The sequence below is a fragment of the Opisthocomus hoazin genome, chromosome 6, assembly GCF_030867145.1.
Source record: "Opisthocomus hoazin isolate bOpiHoa1 chromosome 6, bOpiHoa1.hap1, whole genome shotgun sequence".
Classification (NCBI taxonomy): Eukaryota; Metazoa; Chordata; class Aves; order Opisthocomiformes; family Opisthocomidae; genus Opisthocomus; species Opisthocomus hoazin.
The window spans coordinates 20,338,900-20,360,278 of NC_134419.1; the positions used below are offsets into that span (position 1 = coordinate 20,338,900).

The 21,379-nt window shown below is 40.5% G+C and overlaps 1 protein-coding gene across 2 annotated transcripts in view; it reads left to right on the forward strand.

Moving 5' to 3' along the window:
• Positions 1-1,931: 1,931 nt before the first annotated feature.
• Positions 1,932-21,379, forward strand: part of ABCD3 (ATP binding cassette subfamily D member 3) — a 32,809-nt gene continuing 13,361 nt past the window's right edge. The window contains exons 1-5 of one of the 2 annotated variants that reach the window (XM_075424964.1): positions 1,932-2,118; positions 15,613-15,649; positions 17,951-18,052; positions 19,679-19,767; positions 20,672-20,741. In XM_075424964.1, coding sequence (XP_075281079.1) covers positions 2,003-2,118; positions 15,613-15,649; positions 17,951-18,052; positions 19,679-19,767; positions 20,672-20,741 — 414 coding nt within the window. In that variant the 5' untranslated portion in view covers positions 1,932-2,002. The remainder of the gene's footprint in view (positions 2,119-15,612; positions 15,650-17,950; positions 18,053-19,678; positions 19,768-20,671; positions 20,742-21,379) is intronic. The other variant, XM_075424965.1, reaches the window with a different exon arrangement.

The window sequence follows — 21,379 nt, forward strand, 5'->3', positions numbered from 1 at the left end:
GAAATTATTTAAGGACAAGTTAGAAGACAAATAAAATATGTAATAGGACATGGTATAGGCTGGCCTCAAAGAGTGGGATAAGGACACTGCAGAAGACAAACATAGCAGAACGCAAGTCATGCAGTCATGCAAACAGCAAAGGTCATCATGGCCCAAACAGATGGACATTGTATGTAAACAAAGTTAGGCTATATTAGATAGCTAGTTCTGTGGTAGGGTACAACCAACCTAAGCTTAAAGAGGGAAGAAGGACTGGTAAAGAAATGTGTAGCAGTGTCATAGCACTCTTGATCTCTACACAAGACACTGAGATTAAAAGTAGCAGCAAAATTGTACTTTAAACATTCAGTAAACCTGAAAACTTGTGGAAATTTGTTTATGTAATGATTTGAATATAAGAAGTTTACTTTAAAGAAACTACCTTTATAGGTTCTCACATTTACCTATTGCAAAGTATCTAAGATATAAAAAAACAAGACATTTTTACAAACATTCATCTTATAAACCAAGATGAATTTATCAATCCTGTGTGATTCTGCTGTATATTTTCCTGAGGATCAGAAACACTTTAAATAGGTTATGATTTTTTTCCCAAAACACCAATGTACAGCAGGTATTTTAAAGTGAGGAATCATTGATTTGTCCAACGTCGCAGAACAAGTGCCAGAGAACTAGATTCAGTAGTCCTGACTCTAGTGCAAAACGCGAACAATTTGGTGTTTTGAGACTCCAGCTTTTATATCAAAACATAAACTTGCCCCAAAATGACTGATGATACCAAGCATGGGGAGAGGGAGCGAAAAAGTACATGTGGTGATTCACGACGAAGAAACAGATTAATTCTCCTCAAACTGCAGCTTCAGCCCTGCTACTCCAGGTAGACATGTTTGAAAGAAATACGAACACTCGACAAACTGGCTGACCTATGTGAGCATACAATCTTCTTCTACAATAACAGAAGCACAACATTCGAAAGTATTCAAGTGTTTTTAAAAGCCTATATGAAAACCTTTTTTAGACTAAGGATAGACATTGATTCTAATCGCATTTAAGTTTGACCAGAGAAATTGTTTTGTGATTTCAGTGTCAACCACTGCACCGACACAGGCTTTACATCTGTAACTGCTCAGCTCCTGCAGGGAGCAGGGCCACTTCACGTACGCTACCAGGCGCCTTGCTGAGGGACATGACCACAGGGGAAGGCCCAGCGCCAATACAGCTTGCCGGCAAGGCTGCTTTTGCTGGTATAGCTCGACTTGGCAAACTGTTCTTACCTCTGCCGGGAAAAGCGCCCGTGCGGGCAGGGCTGGGGGTGCGGGCGCAGGGCTGGCGGGGCGGGCAGGGCTGGTGCCTCCCGCGGCGCCCGGCGCGGCTCTGCCCTGGCAGCGGCTGCGTCCCCGGACTCACCCAGGAGGCGACTCGTTCCACCCTCTGCCTGAAAGTCAACCCTGGCAGCTCCTCTCACGGCCCTCAAAAAAATAAGTCAGGGCGGCCAAACTTACGCCAAAGTCTCCCTCAAAGGTTCATTCCGTCATGTCTGCACATTCGTCATTCACATCGCACCCCTGCACAAAGACACCCCCCCCCCCCCCCCGTGGCAGCGGGCATCCGGAGCCCCACGGGGCAGCAGGCGCCAGCCGATGACCGAGGCGATCAAAACGCGGGCCGAGGCAGGAGGGCACGCCCGGGCTCCTCAGCCCGACCTCGGGGCCAGCAGGGCCGGCGCGGCAGGCAGCGCCCCTCCCCTCTCACCGCTCCCCGCCGCGGGGGCGCGCCCGCTGGCGTGGGAGACGGGGAAGGAGCGTTAATTACCGCCGGCCGCGTTACGCAACCTGCCCGCCGCCGCTCCCCAGGCGGAGCTCAGCCCGGCGCGGCTCGCTGCGGCCCGGCCGGCGGAGGCGGTGGAGCCGGGCGAGCGCCGCCCCCCTCCTCCCGGCATGCCCCGCGCCTGCTCGGCTCGGCTCGGCTCGGCTCGGCTGGGCTCCGCGGCTGCACTCGCACCATGGCCGCCTACAGCAAGTACCTCACCGTGCGGCACTCCGCCATCGCCGGGGCCACCGCCGCCGCCTGCGCGCTCCTCTGCCTGCTCAACAAGCGGCGGGCGGCAGCCCAGCACAGGTGAGCGAGGCGGGCCGGCCGAGGCGAGCGGCGGGCCAGGGGCCGGGCCTGGGCTGCGCCGGGCGGGAGGGGCGCCGGGGGCCAGCGGCGGGAGGCTGAGGCAGGCGGGAGCGGCGGTCGCCCTCGCGGGCTCCCGGCCCGGCGGAGGGGCAGCCCGCGTCCCCGCTGGCGCGGCGCGCTGCGGCCGGCGCCCTGCTCCCGGGGCGGCGGCCCCTGTGGGGAAGGGGCGGGCGGCTCCCCGCTCCCGCCGCCCCTGAGGCGCGGCCGGTGCCGCTCCTGCGACCACCGCCGCCTTCCTTCTCAGACACCTCCGTTTTCTCCGTTTTCCTGACTGTGAGCGAACGTCAGCGAACAGTTGTCTTGTGGGGGTGTCCTGGGGCGCCCTGCCCGCGTAGGCGAGTAGTGGACCCCAGCTGTTGTTTTCATGCCGCCGTGGGGACTGAGGTACACGGATGGCAGTTTCCAAGAGGCTGGGGTGTGTAGCTGTTAATCTGTTGTGAAGCAGTTGGGTCCAGAAAGTGTGGCAGATGAAGAAGATATGTAAGACTCAATCCTTTTACGATTGTAGCCTATTTGTGACTGTAGATTGTGGACCATACGCTAAAGACCTGGTGTGTTACGGGAGTACAGTTAGATATCATGTAGTCGCTACAAACTTACCCTGGTGCTAGATCTTGATGGTGAAATGGACTTGCTCAACAGATGTAAGTAATAACATACCTGTGATTAAGCAACAACCCAGTTTTATTTTACGGAATTCCTTTCATACATGTGAGATCCTCAAGAGCTTCATGACTTTATGCAACTGTGTCATATAACATGTCGAAAGCTGATATGCTGCTGACAATTCATGCGTTTGCTACCTTACATTGTTTGCATGACAGTAGAAACAACAAGATCCCAAACTGTCAATGAGAGTTACTCTTCTACCAAACTTGTAGGGATCGATGATATTTTTCAGATATCTCTGCTTAATTTAATGAAATACCGTGGTAATAAAGGAGAGAAGCTATATAGAAAGGCATAAAAATGGTGAGCTGGGAGACTTACCGACACTGTAGTGCAATATTTTCACATTTAATGTATTATAATGGTGTTTATAAGAAAGACTAGGCCATACAGATGTTCTGGGAGCATCTACGTTTTGATTTGGATCAAGAGCATTCTTTTAAAGTGAATCTTCCAGTTGTCCATGCTTACCTTGCTCTGCCTTTATTGAGTTGTCATCTTAGAGCACACAAACTAGATTACATTCAGCTTGGAGCAGATCTTCAAATGTAGATGCAAGTCTAGTGTGGTTTTGAAGTGCATTTAGTATATTCCCACTACTAACAGCGTTCAGTTGACAGGAGCAGGCTAGAACTTGTCCAGAGTAATCTCCCTATCCTTGAAATAAATATAATGTGGGTCCTGGGTTGTCCCCACAAACTGTCTTGCTTGCAGATCTTCTGATGTTGCTCTGCAGGGCTTCACGATGGCATGCATCTATTAGCTTGAGAGTCAATATACTGAAAGTGAGTGTTAGCCTTAGTGCTGGAGACTGTGTTTGGAATGCATCCTTACTGTAAGAATCTTCAGTTTTGCTAGGTACAGTGTTAAAAATCTGAGGCATTCATATGTATTAGGTGGACCAAACTCTATTGCAAGATTAGTGAGAACTGGAAAGTGGAGATAATTTATGAATTATGTTCCTGCTGATTCAGCATTTGAATGAAGTTGAGATAGCCTGACCCGATGTGTTCCTTTTCCTCTGTCTGTAGTGCAGTCTTTCTGATACCTTGTCCACTGCTGCTGTAATCTTCCTTTCTCAAGCCGTTTCGTGTTCTTAAATCTGTTAGAAATGCAGTTGCTAAAAGAAGTACCGTGCTTGCAAACTTGATTGTTCCACTTGTGTGTATGTGTTGCTTTATGCTTTTGAGTCCCTCCACAGCTTAGGTCTTATTTACTACTGGTACTCTATTGTGGCCATGGATTCCAAACTCTAGCATCCAACATGCAGTTGTTTCAATAATAGCTGTTGCTGCTGCTTCTTGAATGCTATTTTTGAGGATGTTTTTTGCCCACTGGTCTCCGTTCTTGTCTCCGCGTTTCCATGTGAGGCAAACCTTGCCAGGAGCCTTAGTGAATGCTACCTGTCTAGACCTACTGCCAGTAGGTAAGCTACATTGCCTGTACCTCCAGCCTACACTGAAGCATCTGGTTGTTACCATTGCCTCATCCTCCTTTAGTCTTGTTAGTTCATGCGTCTTTCCTTCCATAGTACTTTGTTGCTAATGTAAATGATAGCCTACTTTTGGAATGGATTGTCATTGTGCCAAATCTTTACATATTCCAGCATACTTGTGCTGGTATATGATGCTGACATAATAACAAGTGGTAAACCTTTGTGCAGTAATGATAAAAATCTCCAGGGCCTAGTGTACCCTCTAATTTTTCTGTTGTATTTTTCTATGACTCATTGGAAAGAGGGAGAAGTTAGGAGGGTATGGCTGTCCTAAATTTGTCCACTTATTCCTATGGAGAAGAATTTCATTTGGCAATCTAGATAGTCTGGAAGAAGATTGGTAGTGTATCTGCTGCTTGAGGTTAACTGGGTAAAGTGTGTGAGGAATAGTGGTGATTTAGTTTTAATGTGTTAATTACTTTGTTAGCCTTGGTGTATAATGCTTGAAAATGTTGTGTCCTGTTAGTGTGAGATGAATTTCAGCTTATTGAATTCTGGAAGGTGAAATTCTAGTTTTGAGCTTCCTAAGGGCAAAGGTCAATGTTGCAGGCTTGAGTGTAAGCAGCAGAACACTGGCCTTAAGCATTCAAGCGAAGCATTGAAGTGTTCTGGTGCAACTGTAAACTTTAACTGCAGGACTTCTTCCTTCCTCGCATAGTTTCTTTAAGAATACATGCTTCAGTATTTATGCTTATACATACTTTATGCTCAAACAAGATGTGCTATTGTATCATGTTTTCCTGGAATAACTGTCTGGTTTCTGTTTGATTTTGTGTGCTTTTTTAAGTTTTGCTGGAATGACAGCAATAGTTCAGTTTCATTGCTGGCCAAAGTTGAAAAGAAAAACAACATGCAAATTAAGGGAGAAAAAAAAAAAGTCTTTTAGCAAATCAAATGTGTTCGAATGTGTAACAAAGTTATCCTACACAGACTTTTTGTATTGTGTGTGTTAATTTTGGTTTAGAATAATCGGTTATAGAAATGATAGCAGGAAGGAAAGAGGCAACTTTCACCTACTTTTCTGCTGTCAGACGATAGGGGCAAGGTTCAGTACAACTCATATCAAGTAGTAATGTATGAATAATTAAGCTGTATATGTTATGCTAACCTACCTTAGTAGGTCAAAGATCACTTAATTAGTGTTAGCTGGATTAGTCACACATGTTCTTCTGTAAGAGCTATTGCACTGCTTTTGTTTTGCAGAACTAAGAGTATCTCTTGCAGTTTACAATATATTTTAACCACAACTTTCTAAAATCCTCCAAAATAGAGCCACACAGAACTCTTTGCTTACAGTAACTCATTAGAATTCCACGTTGCTTCCTTGGAGTAAAGTGCAGAAAGAAAAATGCACTGTTGCTCTCCTCAAAGTCTGTTTCCTTGGAAAAAGCTTCATTTCTTCTTGGGCGGGGGGGGGGAGTTGTTGTTATCTGTAAATGCAATTATGACTTCAGTTGTAGTATTTGGGTTTTTTTAGAATCCTTAAGTTGTCTTGTTTGAGAGACTACATTATCCTGGGTAGATGATGCAGCAAAAACCAGTCATGACTTCAATCTATCATGAGCTGTTTCTGCAAACGGAAGTGACTCCAGCACTGATGATCAGTGTCTTGACAGATGAAAATGTTGCTTCCACTTAGGGAAATAAAATAATAAAAACTATTTTAAAGACCAATGGTTCTATTTTTTCCACTATGGAGTATTGGAGAAAGATTTATAGAGTGAAAGAATGAAGGAAAACCAGCGGAAGTCAGATGAGTATTGTTTGTACTTTGTCCCCTGTCAGTTAAAATCAAGACCAAAGTTTAATGCCCAAGACTTTGTCACCAAGCAAGGCCTGAAAAGACTGATTTTTTGGAGTGGATTTTTTTCGCAAGTAATAAAAAAATATTGAAATAAAACTTTGAGCTAATCTTTGGTATTTTCATAAGTGATGTTTTGTGCTGTAATACAAGTACTGTCTGGTTGTGTGCAAACACGAACAACAAATGTTTCAACAGCTTCTGTTACTAAGGGATAGCAGTGTGTTGCTATGAAATACTGTTTTAATGGAACACAAATGGTCTCAACCTTACTGACAATGCATGAATGGGAGTTGTAGTTCGTATTCGTGCCATATTAAAAAAAAAAAAAAAAAAAGGCCAAAACTGTTAGAATGCTGAGCCCCTCTTCACGCCCCTGCCTCCCAACCTTTACAGTTCTGTTTCTCCAGTTTGGTTCACCTAAACATCGTAGTTTTTCAAGCAAAGACACTAAACCCACATTAAATATAGACACTCAAAATATGGTAAATTCTGAAATAGGGTTATACAGTATTGAATTGTAAAAGAAAAGAAAAAGCCCTTAATGTACAACACATGTAAAATAAAATGAAGTTGTGTGTTACCTTTCATCCACAAATATCTAATCCCATGTCTGTTTTACGAGCTTTGCCTTGAATATTAGACATTACTGCCTCAAACAAGAAGCAGCAAAATATTTGCTTAAGATTTCATTGCTTCAGAAGTAAAACCTTAAGGGGTGTTAAATAAAGGAGCTGATTGTCCATTATCCCTCTAGTGAGAACTGTTCCTGAATATCCATGTGGTTTAAAATAAAGTACTTGCACAAGTGGAGAAGGAACTTGGATTGCTTTCAGAAAGAAGGTAACTCATGCAACTTTCTGTTGGAAGAAGGGACTGAAAGGACTAATAGAAAGCAATTAGGGTAAAGAGTTTGGAACCACAAGATGAGAGGAAGGGAACAAACAGAATGGAGTTGAGAGGAAGAAATTTGTATCATATGGAAAGGTGACAGGAGACTTTAGAATCTGCTCCTAGACATGCTGGCCTTTCCTGTGTACCCAGCCGTGTCTCTTAGCATCCAAAAGGATGCTAGGTTATGGACATTCAATTTTGTATCAATTGAACTTCTGAAACCCAAGTGTTTGACATCCCCCTGTGGAGAAAATAATACATGGGCCAAGAAAAATGTATACTTGGGGCTTTAGAGGTTAGACATGGCTAAACCAAGGGGAAAGGCTAATTTGAGTTGAGAGAGGTCAACAGAGCTGTTGACACAGTCCGTATCAAATAGGGTTTCACATAGTTCATCTTAGGCGATGCATGACGTATGCACTTGCCTGTCATTGGCGTTCTCAGCCTTTTACTTCTGACAGAGTGGAAGTAGATGTTCTGCTTGTGTCATCAGCTGGACTGCCCATGAACCTACAGTTTGGCAATGATTGATAAAAGTACAATCAGAAGTGACAGACACACGTTCAAACGTTTCGAGAAGCTCTCAAATATAACGCAGAGTTTAAACATAACAAGTGGCAGTGGTAACTTGAAGAAAGTAATGCATTTTTATTCTGGTTTTGTATATTTAGGGTGTTACTCTGTTTTGTTTGTTTGCCTTATTTCTTTAAGTTCTGAAGGTGCTTGGCTGAGCCTTGCTAGAGTACTTTGCATGAAGGGACCTGTTCTAGTCACGTCCCCCTTGACTGTTTGACAAGAAGGGTGAAATTACATTGCTGCAGACTAATAGACTGCTTCCATGTATATAGAAGCTTTAAAGGGGACCTGTGCTGCTTTGTGAGAAGGTGGCAGGTGTGGAAAAAAAAAAGCTCTATACAACCGTGTTAAAGTAGATTTATCCAGAATGTGACTGTTCAGTCCTCTACTTGCTGTATGTGCACTAGCATTTAAAAGAAAAAAAGACAAAACATCCAGATAGGATTACTAGAAAATGCATTTGAAATCCAATCTTGTAGAGGAACCTGCTTGGGGCTCAGAAAACCTGTCTTCAGCTGGAGGGTATGCAGGCAGGAGAAACCAGATGACTCAGCCCTACTCCTAGCATTTAGACTGCCTTTGTTTTGGGCCTGGGTAGTTAATTAGTGGTTTCTTTCTTACTAAATTGCATAAAATGATTTCAGTCTAAGCCAAGATCTAGTGTGAGTGCATGTAACACTGTGAAACTATTTGCTTTTTGACTTTGTAGGGAACTAGCTAGAAGTCTTTTTCCACTGTTATCCGTGAGGGAGAGCTACAGCCGCAGCTCAGACCAGAGAAAAAGCTTATGGGAAAACTAGTAGCTCTAAGGTTTTTCTTTACACGTTACTTCGTTCTTGAGACGCAGACTTCTACTGAAACTTAGAATTTCCTCTACAACCGTTCTTCTTTACCTTCTTCTCAAATGTTTGTGGAAACTTACTGAGCTACAGCAATGCAGAGCAATTCGGAACTCCTGCTTGCAGTGATATAGCTGTCTGACCTTCTCAGAGTCCCCTTCCTGGTTGCCTGAATGCATTCCCCTCACATTATTTTTGGTTATGCTGCAACTAGTCACCAGCCTACAGCCAAGAAAATTGTGCTCTTGGTTTCTATGTGTGCTCAGGGTGTGCTGCATAAATAGGCATGCTTTTGGACTGTGGCCAGGCTTCTGAGTAAGGTTGCTGCCCTTGACCTGAAGTAACTGTACTGTTGCTCTCTATTCCTCTGTATGTGGTATGCAGTATGAAGCTGTCTCCCAGTGAGTGTGCTGTGAGCGACACTGTACTTTTCTCATTAGTTCTTCACATTGTAACAAGATATGCTGTTGCATTCCATCGTCAGTCATTTGAATTGTATTCTGTCTTTACAATGTCACAGTAGCATCTTGACTGCAAAACTGACCTGAAAACTGCATAAATAATAATAGTGAACTATTGCAAATCATCTATCTTCTGTGGTTTTTTAAAGCTATGAAGGTTGCCCGGTGCCATTCTAGAGTGTAAGGTCTGTAAATTACAAATACAAAGATTGCTTAGAGGTAACAAGTCTTTGAAAAGCTTCACTTATCCTTAAAACAGATATTTTTCCTTTACAGTGTGTTGGGGAGAAGCTAGTCATCCTACTCTACAGAAGGAAGGGAGCAAGACCTGAAATTTGTAGGTTTTTTTGCAGTTAAGCACAATGTAGCATTTTCAAACCCTTATTTCCTCTTCACCTGTCATTAAACTGGAAGTCTTGCTTATCTGTTTATCTGCAGTTCCCTGTTGTTATGCATAGCTCAGCGTAGATTGCTTCCAATGAACTTTGTTCTGGAAGGTGACAGGTATTTCTAGAGACAGTAATCCTTTAACTTTTTCCTGTTTGGTAATAAATGCCACAGAACTAGTGTTCCTGAGACCTTTCAGTAACTAGACTTAGTGGCCTGTTGAAAGCTTTTTCCAGTTTCTCAAATCATGTTCTTCTTCAGTAGTGTTGAGAACGATACTTTTTAAATAACCACCATTGTTGTATGTTTCTTTAGAGAGAACAGTTTCACAGGTACAGAAATAGAGTTAAACCCAAAGCCTGAGTGCTGTGACCAACACTTACTTGGAGACTGATATTGCATGGTATTATCATCAAGTTTTCTGCCTTACCCCTGTGCTACGCTGCTTCCCTCGAAGTAGCATCAGCTGCCAAATGCCTATACAGAGTCCTGAAACTCTTTCGTTATTTTTTTTAAAACATTTGGCTGGTTTTGGCTGATCAAGTTTCTCAATGTTAGGGGGAGGTGTTTTGTTGTATTACCTGCTGTCCATTTGGTAAGTACTTGCCTATTTACTTAGCTTCAGTGAAGTGCTATTCAGTTACCACGCATGCATGTATGAATAAAAAGTTTGGTGTAGTTCTGTCCTCCTGGTACTGTTGGTACCTGACTGCTTGTTGCATGTATTTTTGCTGTAAAAGCTCTGTGGCATTAAATAATGGGTAACAGGCTACGTCTGAGATGTTGCTTTTCCTGAAGCTTCTTCAGGTGATGTATGTCCTATTATCTCTCTAGCCTGTTCATGGGTTGTTTTTTTTTTTTTTTTTAAAGAGTAGAATCATAAAATACTTTAGGATAGAAGGCACCTCAAGAGGTCACTTAATCCAAGCGTCTGCTCAGAGCAGGCTCCACATTGAATTTAGACCATGTTGTTGCGGGCTTTGTGTAGTTAGATCTTGAAAACATCCACTGACAGATTCCACAGTCTTTGGACAACTTGTTACAATGCTCTATTATTGTAATAGTGATATTCCCCCCCTCTAGTTGGAACCTCCCCAATTCAGTTCATGTATGTTGTCTCTCTCTCTTCTTCTGTTGTGCCCATGTGGAGTCTGGCTCTGTCTCCTCAGTGGCCACTTAGGAAATGGAAAGCTGCGGTTAGGTTCTTCCAATGCCGCCTTTTCTCCAGGACGACCAAGCCCTCTTCCCTCAGCTTCTTCTCACAGGGCTTGTATTCCACCCTCCTGACCAGCATGATGGCCCTCTGCTGAACCTGCTCAAGTTTATCAATATTTTTGGTGTTGTACTGGGGGTTCAAAACTGATCGTCATACTTCCTATCATAAATGGTAACCTTGGTAAGGAGTGTCTTGCATTGCTGTAGCTAAGTGACTTTTCATGTACACCTTTTGTAGTCTCTGAAGTGTGGGTTTGGTTTGAGTCTGACTTTAAGCACCATGAGCATAGAGGATCACTTTGAAGGAATGCTTTGCTTTATTTAGCATGAAGGTAGCCATCAGAGGAAACACTATGAAAATTGATGTAGATTAAACTTATGCTGATCATTATTTTGTTACCACAGATGGTCATGTGAAGGAGGTGAAAGTTGGGGTTTTTTTAATTGTTATTATTTAATAGTACTGGTCTTTATACAAGCTCCTTCTCTCCCCATCACTAGCACAGAGGAAGATTTTTACAGAATTACTTAGTCTAGATGTTCTGGAAGTTTATTCCATAGATAGATCATCTGAATCAAAAGTACTTTGTATGTCGTTCTACACGATTTGTTCTTAGCTCTGTGATCTCCATTGCTGCAGAGGAGTTGCTACATCAACCATGGTGATCTATGGATGAAGTTCTGCCTTTGAAAGTAGAATTTGGCTTTTTTTTTTTTTTTTTTTGCTTTAAAATTTAAACCTGAGACTGTGGAAGTTTGGAGAAAGACTTGACTAGTGTAATAGTAGTACCTGCTGAATACAGGCAGAGAGTTGTGTACAATTTTTTTTTTAATGCTTCCATAGAAAATTGTAAAGAAACTATGCAGAAAGAGCCTTTCAGTTTTGTTTCATCATGGAATAACCTGTGTTCCTATCCTTGTCATCCAAACCTATTCCTATCCAAATGAATAGACTTGGCTCAGTGTTGGAAACATGTTTTGGTACCATAATTTATCTTACCTCTTTTTCTAAATATTGTCTGGGTAACCCTTTTCAACAACCTCACCATCGCCACCCCTCCTTGTTTTTGAGGGCATGAAGGAAGCTTGGAAGTCAGAGTCTGCCTGTCATTTACTAGCTACTTCATTACTGTGTTGGCAAGTCTTTTTTCATAACTCCCTGGCAGTAAGTCTTAGTTTGTCTGGCATCTTCTGTGTGGAAAAACTGAAAAGCAAGCAGACATTGCAGATGAGTTATAGTAAGTTAAGTAATTCTGCTACAGAACTCTATTGATGTAGTAAGAGCTTGGGAGAAAGCTGTCTCTTATGTTTCTACAGGTTTTATCATTTCAGAGAAATAAATTAGAGCAGTTCAATACAGAAGATTTTGTGTAGTCTTCAGTAAATGTTACTGTATTGATTTGTGCTTGACTCATGCCGTCAGAATATTCTCTCGATGTGTAAACTGTCATGGTTCAGTTTAAAATCACGTTATTATTTTTAAGATGCTAGGCATTCATCATTTCAAAAATGTAATGATTTACTGGATGAGATTGCTTTGTGGTGGATGCCATACTTTTTTTCTCTTGCCATAAAGTTGTCTTTTGAGTGTTTGTTCTTGTAGTCTTATTTTGTCACCGTACCGTTTTTTTTTGGTCACCTAAAGCAAGGTCCTGTATTTTCTTAGTATCTGTAATGTATCTATTGAATTCTTTTAATAAAATCTAGTGCCTCAGGGGAACTGGTGGCTGGAAGTAAAAAGGCAATCCAAATCTAGGGGAGAGCAGGAGAAAAATCTCAGGACTTTCTGATATAGAAAGAAGAGGTGGAGAAATGAGTGGTGAACGGTCACTGCACAGTTCTGACTTTGAGGTAGAGAGGAACAGAAATGTGTTCCCTATAGGACGTGTCACATCAGTGCTAAACTCAGTGCTACTCCCATTCCAACTGTCTGGAAGTTGTTTTTCCTTTGGGATCTTTCATTGTCCCAGCTAATCCAGCTTCAGGGAAGGGTTTAATTGTGAGTACCTTGTGATGAAGCGAGAGTAACTACACGAAAGATCAAAAGTAGAGCTCTTCTGCAATTTCATAGTAGCTGCCTGAATCGTAATAATATTGATTGAAGAAGCACGTGATGAATTGTACTAACCCGAGCTGTATCATAGCTGTTACCCTACCACATCACCAAGTCAAGCATCTGTAGCACTGGAGCTTTAAGGCACTCCTGTGATAATAAAAAGCACAGCTTAACTCAAACTGGAGAGCCATATGTGTGGATAGGGTGATCACTGAAGTTAACACTGCAGTAAAAAGCAGCCTTATGTTTCTATTCCATGCAGTCCTTACGCTGTGCTGCTCAATGATGGCTGCTATACCGGAGGAGTTATTTGCAGTAGAGAATTTGGACAGCCTGTAGCACCGTCCTTCACCAACAAGGCTTGTGATTCTTCAGCATTAAGTAAATGAGAGGTCTGCAATAGTGGAGAGCTTGAATCTATTCCAAATGTTAGAGCTCGCTGCTGTAACCAGATAGTCTTGTTGTATTCTTGCTGACTAATTGAGGGTGTTGTTTAGTCTTTAAATTCAATGAGAATGTAACCACTATTCTCACAAAGAAGTTCTGCAATAGTATAATGGAGTCTGGAGTAGTGCCAGTAGGTATTGGACTGAAAAAATCACACTCTTGAGAAGGATAAGTTCTACAGTAATTGGCCTGTGGAAGTTTTATTGCAGGCAGAACTATGGTACTGTCTTTTATTGCAAGTAAAATGGTTTTACTTGTTAAAATAACAATGGATTTTATTTTTAGTAGCAAGAGCAATGTTTTTGGAGCTATGTAGCCACATTTATTTTTCTGCTTCTAGATAATCTATACATTGTATATAAGATTGTTTCCATATTGAAGTATTAGTCTTGTTTTGAGCTTGCATGATTTTTTTTAGAAAAAGAGAACAGAACACTGTTAAAGCTCCTTTTTTATTAGATTTTGAATTTACAAATGCTTTTTATTTTTGTAAATATAAATTCTAATTAAATGTGAGCTCACAGTTAAATATAAGATCACTATTTCTGAACAGTCCTTTCTCTGTAATGGGTGATCAGTTTCAGCTCAGTTCAGTAATTTCAGCTGCTGAATTTCTCTCAACAGCTACTGTAGGAAAAAATGCATGAATAAATACATCAAAGGTATTAAAATGCCAGAGTAATTCTGGGCCTCATCTTCTTAATATATTACTGTTTTAACGTATTCATTTCTGATCCTTTTAAAGCTGAAATAAGTGTGTGTTATGAGTGTTGTGACTTCAGACATTGGCAAGCCTTCAAGCAACAAAGCTGAGAATTATTATAGCATATCTGGAAGAGCAGCATACTTTCATTTTGCATTACTGCAAGTCATGAATCATCTAGGGAAATACCCACATAGTTCGATCACAATTTATTCACACCTAAGAATACTACTTAGTCCCAAACCAGAAGTGATTGGACTGGTACGTACTCAAGAACACTTTTAACAAAATAGGTCATTCTTTTGTACTTCGTTAGATTATGAGAAGTATTGAGAAGTTTCTTGTACGAGCAATACGTTGGTCCTGCGTCACCGGGATGTAGTCTCTAACTAGATTGTTTCTTAGACTTTGCACACAGTTACGATTTCCGCAGACATACTGCTGTCATGGCCTGATTGTGGTGTCTCTTCTAAACTTTTGTTAAGTTTTCTCCCCCCATCTGCCCTTTGCTGCCCTTCATGTTCTTTGTTCTGTCTTTTGCACAAGTAGTCTTACAAGATTTTTGTCTTCTCCTCTGAGGCCTCCATGTCACCATTACCTTAATTAAGTTCTTGTTAAACTGGCATCTCTCCCTTCTCGCTTTCATGGTCTCCTCCTGCTTTTCTCTTCTCGTTCTCTGCCACCTTGCCTCTTCTTCCCATAATAATTATTTCCCTTCATAGGTCAGTGACTTTCAAAGATCTTTCTAATCATCATAAATTAAAATAGGCATGGTTTCATCCTAAATATTTTCTCTGCAGAGCTTTAAAGCACAAATATGAAATGATGCTGTAGAGAAAGTTGCGGGATGACTGGTTGTGTGGTAGTCTGATGTTGATTTTGGTCTGACAGGTTTGATGTTATAGGCAGAAGGAGCAGTGCCTTTCATAGTTTCTGCTTCCCTGTAATTTCCTAGGTGCTGTGCTGAAAGTGTATGAATATTGTAGTTTTAAGGCAGCCTGCTGTCAGTGTTTTAGTATGATGGTTGAGAAATGGGAGGTTACATTTTAATATGGTTAGCCGTCACTTTTAAACTATATAAGTGCATAGACTCTCATAACAGCTTCATGTACTTATCAGATGCTTGGTCAGAAAGGAAGACAGGCAAATGATAGCTGTCTTATATGTCAGTTTGCCTTTCTGAAAAGGAGAGGAAGAACAACAGCATTGTACTTTGAATGCTTGTTTAGCACTAGTTGATAAAAATTTCCCTTCTAACTGTGCTGTAAAATGCAGGAGAAGGAAAAAGGGTAGAATAAAAAACAGCTCCCCTTGCAATCACACCTTTGCAGGAACTTGATTTCACAGGATCTGGCTTTTTTTTTTTTTTTCCCCCCTGCGGCACATGTTTATGAGCAAATAATCTTTATATATGGTAAAATATGTTACTTCAAAGCAAATATAATGCAAAACAAATCTGTTTGGCTTGTGTAGATGGTGCAGAGCATCAAAGTTGGGTTGTTTGGATTGCTGAGTCTTCATTCATGTAGTTTGCATTTGTGGTCAGTGGAATCATGTAGCCATACTTGCAAAGTGTATGTTAGGAACGTGAAAACACAGGAGCTTGTGGTACAGAAGCCAAGGTAAAGTAAAACTCGGAGGTGAAAGTGGGAGACTTCGTTTCTGTACGTGAAACTGAATGCTGGAAGGAGTAAGGTTCCATTGAAATGGTATAAAAATAGCACAGAAGTTTGATGTGAAAGGTAGCCCTCCTGTAAGGATGCTGTACTACTTTGAAAGAGATAGATAGGGATATAATCGCAAGCATTCCTTTTTGTCTCTTCTGTGTAGAGATCAAGACAAAGAAATGTGTTTTAATAACAAATTAAACACTTCATTTTTTTCTCCACAGTAAAAGAAGTGGAAAACAAGCATTGCAAAACAATGAGGTAATTCTTTTTCATGTAATATATTTTTAATAATTTTAAATAATACTAATTTCTTTTTAACTTTAAGTCCCGTAACTGTAGTTTTGTTTTGTACAGAATGATGGCTATGGTGCAAATAATTCTTTCAGACTTGTATTGGTGAAACAAATGGAACAATCAGATTAATAGGATGTGGCTGAAGTTTGACTGCATAATGTGCTTTTTCATCTGTCTATGCCTTATGAATGTTTAAGGAGTAGTGTTGTAATTTTGGCTGTATGCATAGCAACAAACAGCTGCCTGTAGATTTGGTATGACTTGTTTCTTTTAAATAAAAAGCAAAATACAAGTATGGGACAAGATGTAGAGTCTGACCGTTTTTAAAAAGTACTTCAAACTCCTGGTAGGTTTTGCATTTCCCTGGTCTTTTGTGTGTCAGTGAATTAATTTATTTGAAAAGGATATATTACATCCCTTTAAGTCAAGTTTTTTGTTTCATGTTAAAATAAAATACGACAGTTAGCCCAAAGGACAGAGCCCGTGATTAGAAGTACTGAGTCATATGGTGATATGAATAGATAATTATTGCATGTACTTCCATCTTTTTTGCTGAAAACTTAAGAAAAGGCTTGCACTGGACAAATATAAAGGTGTATGTTAACTTCTAGCCAAACCTTTACTGCACTATCTGCCGTAAACACTTGTATTTCGCATAGCTATACCTATTTGTAAAAAACTTCAGTAGCCTTCTCTTGTTCCTGCCCATCTTGGATATAATTATACTGAATGAGGAATTAACAGTCTAAGGAAAAAACCTCTGGAAAGGAAGATACTGGAGTTAATGTAAGTGCATCACAAAAGTAGAAATGGGGAAAAGGTGAATAGGGAGGAAGAACAGCTTCAGCTCAGATGTCAAATATGTTTAGTCAGGTACTCCTAGAAATCTTGCACATCAGACATGGTGTTTGTCATTTCTGTTAACAGAAAAGCAATAACATATGTAGGGTCATGCTTGATTAGGCCTTAGTAGTCCTCAGTTATTGGGACTGCTTGCATTTTTGTGTAGATAATTTCTAATCCAAATATTTTTATCATCTACTATATAGCATCCTATCTGGCTGAATTTTTACCTGTAGCTTGCATTCATAATTTTTTGAAAAGGACAGGGCTATACTTGACTTCATCCAATGAAAAACACGTGTAGGCTTCTTCAAAGAGCATTCGGAGTTTACGTTTACTGGGGCTCAGAGCTTGCACTTGTTGCCCATCATGTTGCATACGTAAGCAGTAAGTGAAGAGAATAAGGTGGACTCTTTGTGCAAAGTTCTGTGGTTTGATCATCCTTAGAAATAAAAACAAAAAATAGTCCATGATAGAGTTGTTGGAGTTGATTAATGGTGAATCACAGGCTACTTCCTTTGCCTTCCCTATCCCGCCTCCCTTGTTTTTTTCTTCCACATGTCCTGCCTGAGTATGTTATAGTATTACTGTAGGCATTGATAACTTGTGCTTCACATGAGTCTTGGGAAGCAAAGATAGCAGTATTAGGTTGATTAGACAGTACTTGTTTTAAGTACACATGTATGCCCTTTTAGTCTGTTTTCAGGACTGAATCCTTATGTCACAACTGTGAAAGGAAAGAAGGAAAGAGAGGAAAGATACCCGGACCATTAGCTTGTTAAAAAGTATTCAGGTTAGTCAGAACAGAAAATAGGGTTATATAGAGTAAATAAAAGGTGTTTCGATATATGAGGGGTTTTGAGTCTGGTAGATTTAGCTCACTAGGAGTGTGTTGCGCTGTTTTTTACAAGTAAAGGAATAACAAATTCCGGTTTCGCTTGAATCAGGTTTGGCTGTACAGTCAAGGAGTTTTAACCATTGATGGTCTAGACAAATGATGGAAGGCATCTTTAAAAATGCAGGCTGATGGTGGCTTCTAGAGACAAGCAATGTTAAGAGATGGCAAATTGCATTATAACATGTAATTGCATGTTTTAGTACTGTGGTCTGTGTTATTTGTGTATCACTTTTAACATACATATGAAATAAATATTATTTCATATCATGGCAGCTACTTCCTATTGCAATTCGTTTTGATATCTTCGTTCACTTACTTAGGATTTCTGTTTGCTGTTGAGGGCATGTGCTCCCGATTCTCACATTTAACTTGTGTGAGCAAGTCTTAAGTTGGAGGCAAATACTGCAAACGCTGCAGAAGGAAGGTAGTCGTAAATAACTTGGATAGGGAAAATATCACATCGACTTTTAAATAATACGTTACAAAAAATCTCAGTTTTCTTGTTTTGCTTGTTCTGTGTGAAGCAGAAAGAGGGAAAGAAGGAGCGAGCAATGGTGGACAGAGTGTTTATTGCAAGAATATGTCGAATCCTGAAAATAATGGTCCCTAGAACACTTTGTAAGGAGGTAAGCGTTGCCTGCAGTAACAAATAAAAATAAGCATTTTTTGAATCAAGTTTTCTTTTGTAATTATATCAAACTTTAAGCAAAAGCGTATACCTTACTTGAATAGGACTAAATTGTACTATGTTTTAAAATAGCAACATGTTAATATAAAAATCTACACAGATGTTCAGTTCTTAGATCACAGAACAAGTTGCATTCTGGTTTCAGTTACATGATAAGCCATTTACTGTCAGCTAATAACTACTCTCTGTGGCATATCTTTTAAAAGGGCATCCAGGTTTTGCTTGATTCAGTGCGAGGTAGTACACTTCTCTGTGCAAATGCTTCCTATCTTTAAATAGCTTGCTGTTCATCCATAATTTTGCTTTTGTAACTTAACATTTAGGCCAACAATTATTAGAAAGTGAATTTGTCAAAATATCTGTTAGCATCGTTTCAGGAAAGGTATGCAGACTAGAATTTAGCAAAATAAAGTTGTTTGCCTCAGCATCTTTCTCATGTTTTCCAGAACATTTAAGTTTGTGGGTTTTTTTACAGAGCATTAGTTGAGTTCAGAACTTAAATGGTGAGTGGTAAAATATCAGAACTTCAACATAGATCAGGCACAAGAGCAATGAATTCCAATGTACAGAATGTAGAGCAAGCACAGCAGCCGGCTAGCCTGGATGAACAGGGATCTTCGACAGCTCATTCACAAAAAGGAAGTACATGGAAGGTAGAAGCACAGATGGGAGTGCCTCTGAGAGTGTGGACAGAGCTAGCCTCCATCAACTTCAAAAGGTCACGGCCATCAGAATAGGTTACTGATAATCCCCCCAAAACCCAAACATCACTCCCATCTTCAGAAGCTATGATACCAGAACCTACAGACTGGTCAGCCTCACCATATTCGTAGTAAGGCTCTGAGCAAATCCTCCTGGAAGCTAACTCTGGCCAAATGAAGGACAAAAAGGTGATTGCAAACAGCCAGCCTGGATTTATGAATGGCAGATCATGCCTTACTAACTTGATTGCTTTCAGGTCATCAGATGAGATGACTGGCTGTGTGGATGGATAAGGGAAGAACAGAGGATGTTGAATACTTAAATTTTAGTGAGGCCTTGAGACTAAGGTCTCCGCTAGTACCCTGGCAGTCAAACTGAATTGGCTGGATGAGTGGACAGTGAGGTGGGTGGAAAAGCGCCTGAACTGTTGGGCTTAAAGGTTTTTGATCAATGGTACAAAGTCTGACTGGTTACTAGTGGCTCTGTTTTGAGTGGGGAGTTGGAGTAGGTGACAGTCAGAGGTCCCCTGCAAACCTATGTGGCCCTACACTTAAGGCAGAAAAGCGTCTCAGAATAGCAGTAACTTCTTTATCCCTGCAATCGTCCATCTCATAGCGTGTGTCCGGTATGTGTATCAACCAAATGCACCTTTTAAAAAAGGCAAACTTTCTCCGTAAAAATGTAATTAATATTTTATTAAAAATATTGTATGCCAAAGTGTTTCCTGCAAAGTAATCAAATATTGCATTAGCTGGGAGCACCAGGGTAATACTTTTCTGTGAGACATGGTTGGACCACTTACTAGAAAAGAGTGGTTAATTTTATGTGTTATTTAACTGTTGAACTTCTGGTTTTGTACTAGACAGGTTATTTGCTGCTGATTGCTGTGATGCTGGTACTCCGCACATATTGTGATATTTGGATGATTCAAAATGGAACAGTCATTGAAAGGTATCTGTAAACTTGTTATTTTTAATCATTCTTGTGTTTGACAGGGGAAGTAGTCTGTGTCAGAACACGTGTTCAGACATTTTATAGCTTGCTTATTTATATAAAACAGTTGGAAAAATGCTATCGTAATTTTGCGGGGTAGGTCCCCATATGTGTTGAAAGAAAAAAATTTTTTAATCAACTCTTTTTCTGCTGTTGAACACAACTTTATTTTTTAAATGAAAATTTACTCATTAAATGATTTTCAGTTCTTTTGGTCACATTTTGTACACTGAAGACTCTACATCTTATGTTGATCTGAACATCCAAGAGGGCACTTCAGAACAGGCAGGGTAGTGCTTCTATGTCATAGACTCAAATGTGTTGTTTGGATATTAGGACTGTTACTTCTTCATACTGAGCTGTTTGCTATTTAGTTTGATAAACACAACGCTTTCAGTCTTAGTGGTTTAGGAAATGTTTTCTAGACCTCTGATTATTCTTGTTGCTCTTGTCTTTGACTGAAGCAAGGCAGAATTTGTCTTGAAGTGTGAGTTCAAAATGATACTGTATTTCAGGAGGGACTTTCAGTGCTTTGTAGAATGGAAGGACTGCTTTGTTTCTCTCTTGTGAGAATCTATAAAAGCAAAGAAGGAAAGGAACTGATATGCTGTGACCATGAATTTGAGGCCTTAATGCAGGCAGTCACTGCAGGAGCAGAAGGGAGGTAATTGCTTAGTCTGTCACTTACCACGTAACTTACAGAAGTCTGTCATACTTGATCCTACAGCTGATACCACAGGTTTCCACAGTGACTTTTTTTCTTCCCCTCTGTGTGGTCCACTGAGAATTTGTGCTCTTAAGACATGCTAGTTTGTACTTTCTTGTTTCTCTTGTAACTAACTTAGCTGATGGTCGTTTACAGTGCTATCATTGGCCGCAGCAGAAAAGATTTCAAGAAATATTTGTTCAACTTCATCGCTGCAATGCCTGCAGTAAGTGCTTTTCCTGTGCTAGCCCTTTATGAGAAGATATTTAAAATATGTAAATTAAGAATTTGAGGAGATCTTAAAACATGGAAACTAGTTGTTTTGCATGCAGGTCTGTATGAAGACACATTTCATTTTCTGGCTCCAGTGTGTAGGGAACTTCATCAGCATTTTTTCCCTATTGACTGCAACTATTTTTATGACAGATATGTTTATGTTTTCAGGTTGGTGGTGTTCATGGCAATTTTGACTGATAGCTTAACGTTCCATCTGTAGTACTGCATAATAACATCTTGTTGATTGGATGATGTTTCAACATTGTATGTTTGAGATTCTTTTGACACCATTGAAGATGAAGAGTTCTTTTTAGTCCTTTATTTTTTTTGTTTCTTACAGCTGCTTCTGAGACTAGTTATGGTTTCTTTCCACCCTTTAACTTTCCTTCAGCTTGTCAACGTATCTGACTTGCACCAGACAGAAATAGTTGTTACTACCTAATAGACAATGTACCTGGTTTACAATAGCTTTAAAAGTGAATTGATTGATATAAAGTAGTGATTGTCAAATTGGTGGCTCTTTTCTAGAGCTTATCAGAAGAGCTGAAGATATGCTATATGAACATAGTCTTATATTAAATCTTTTGA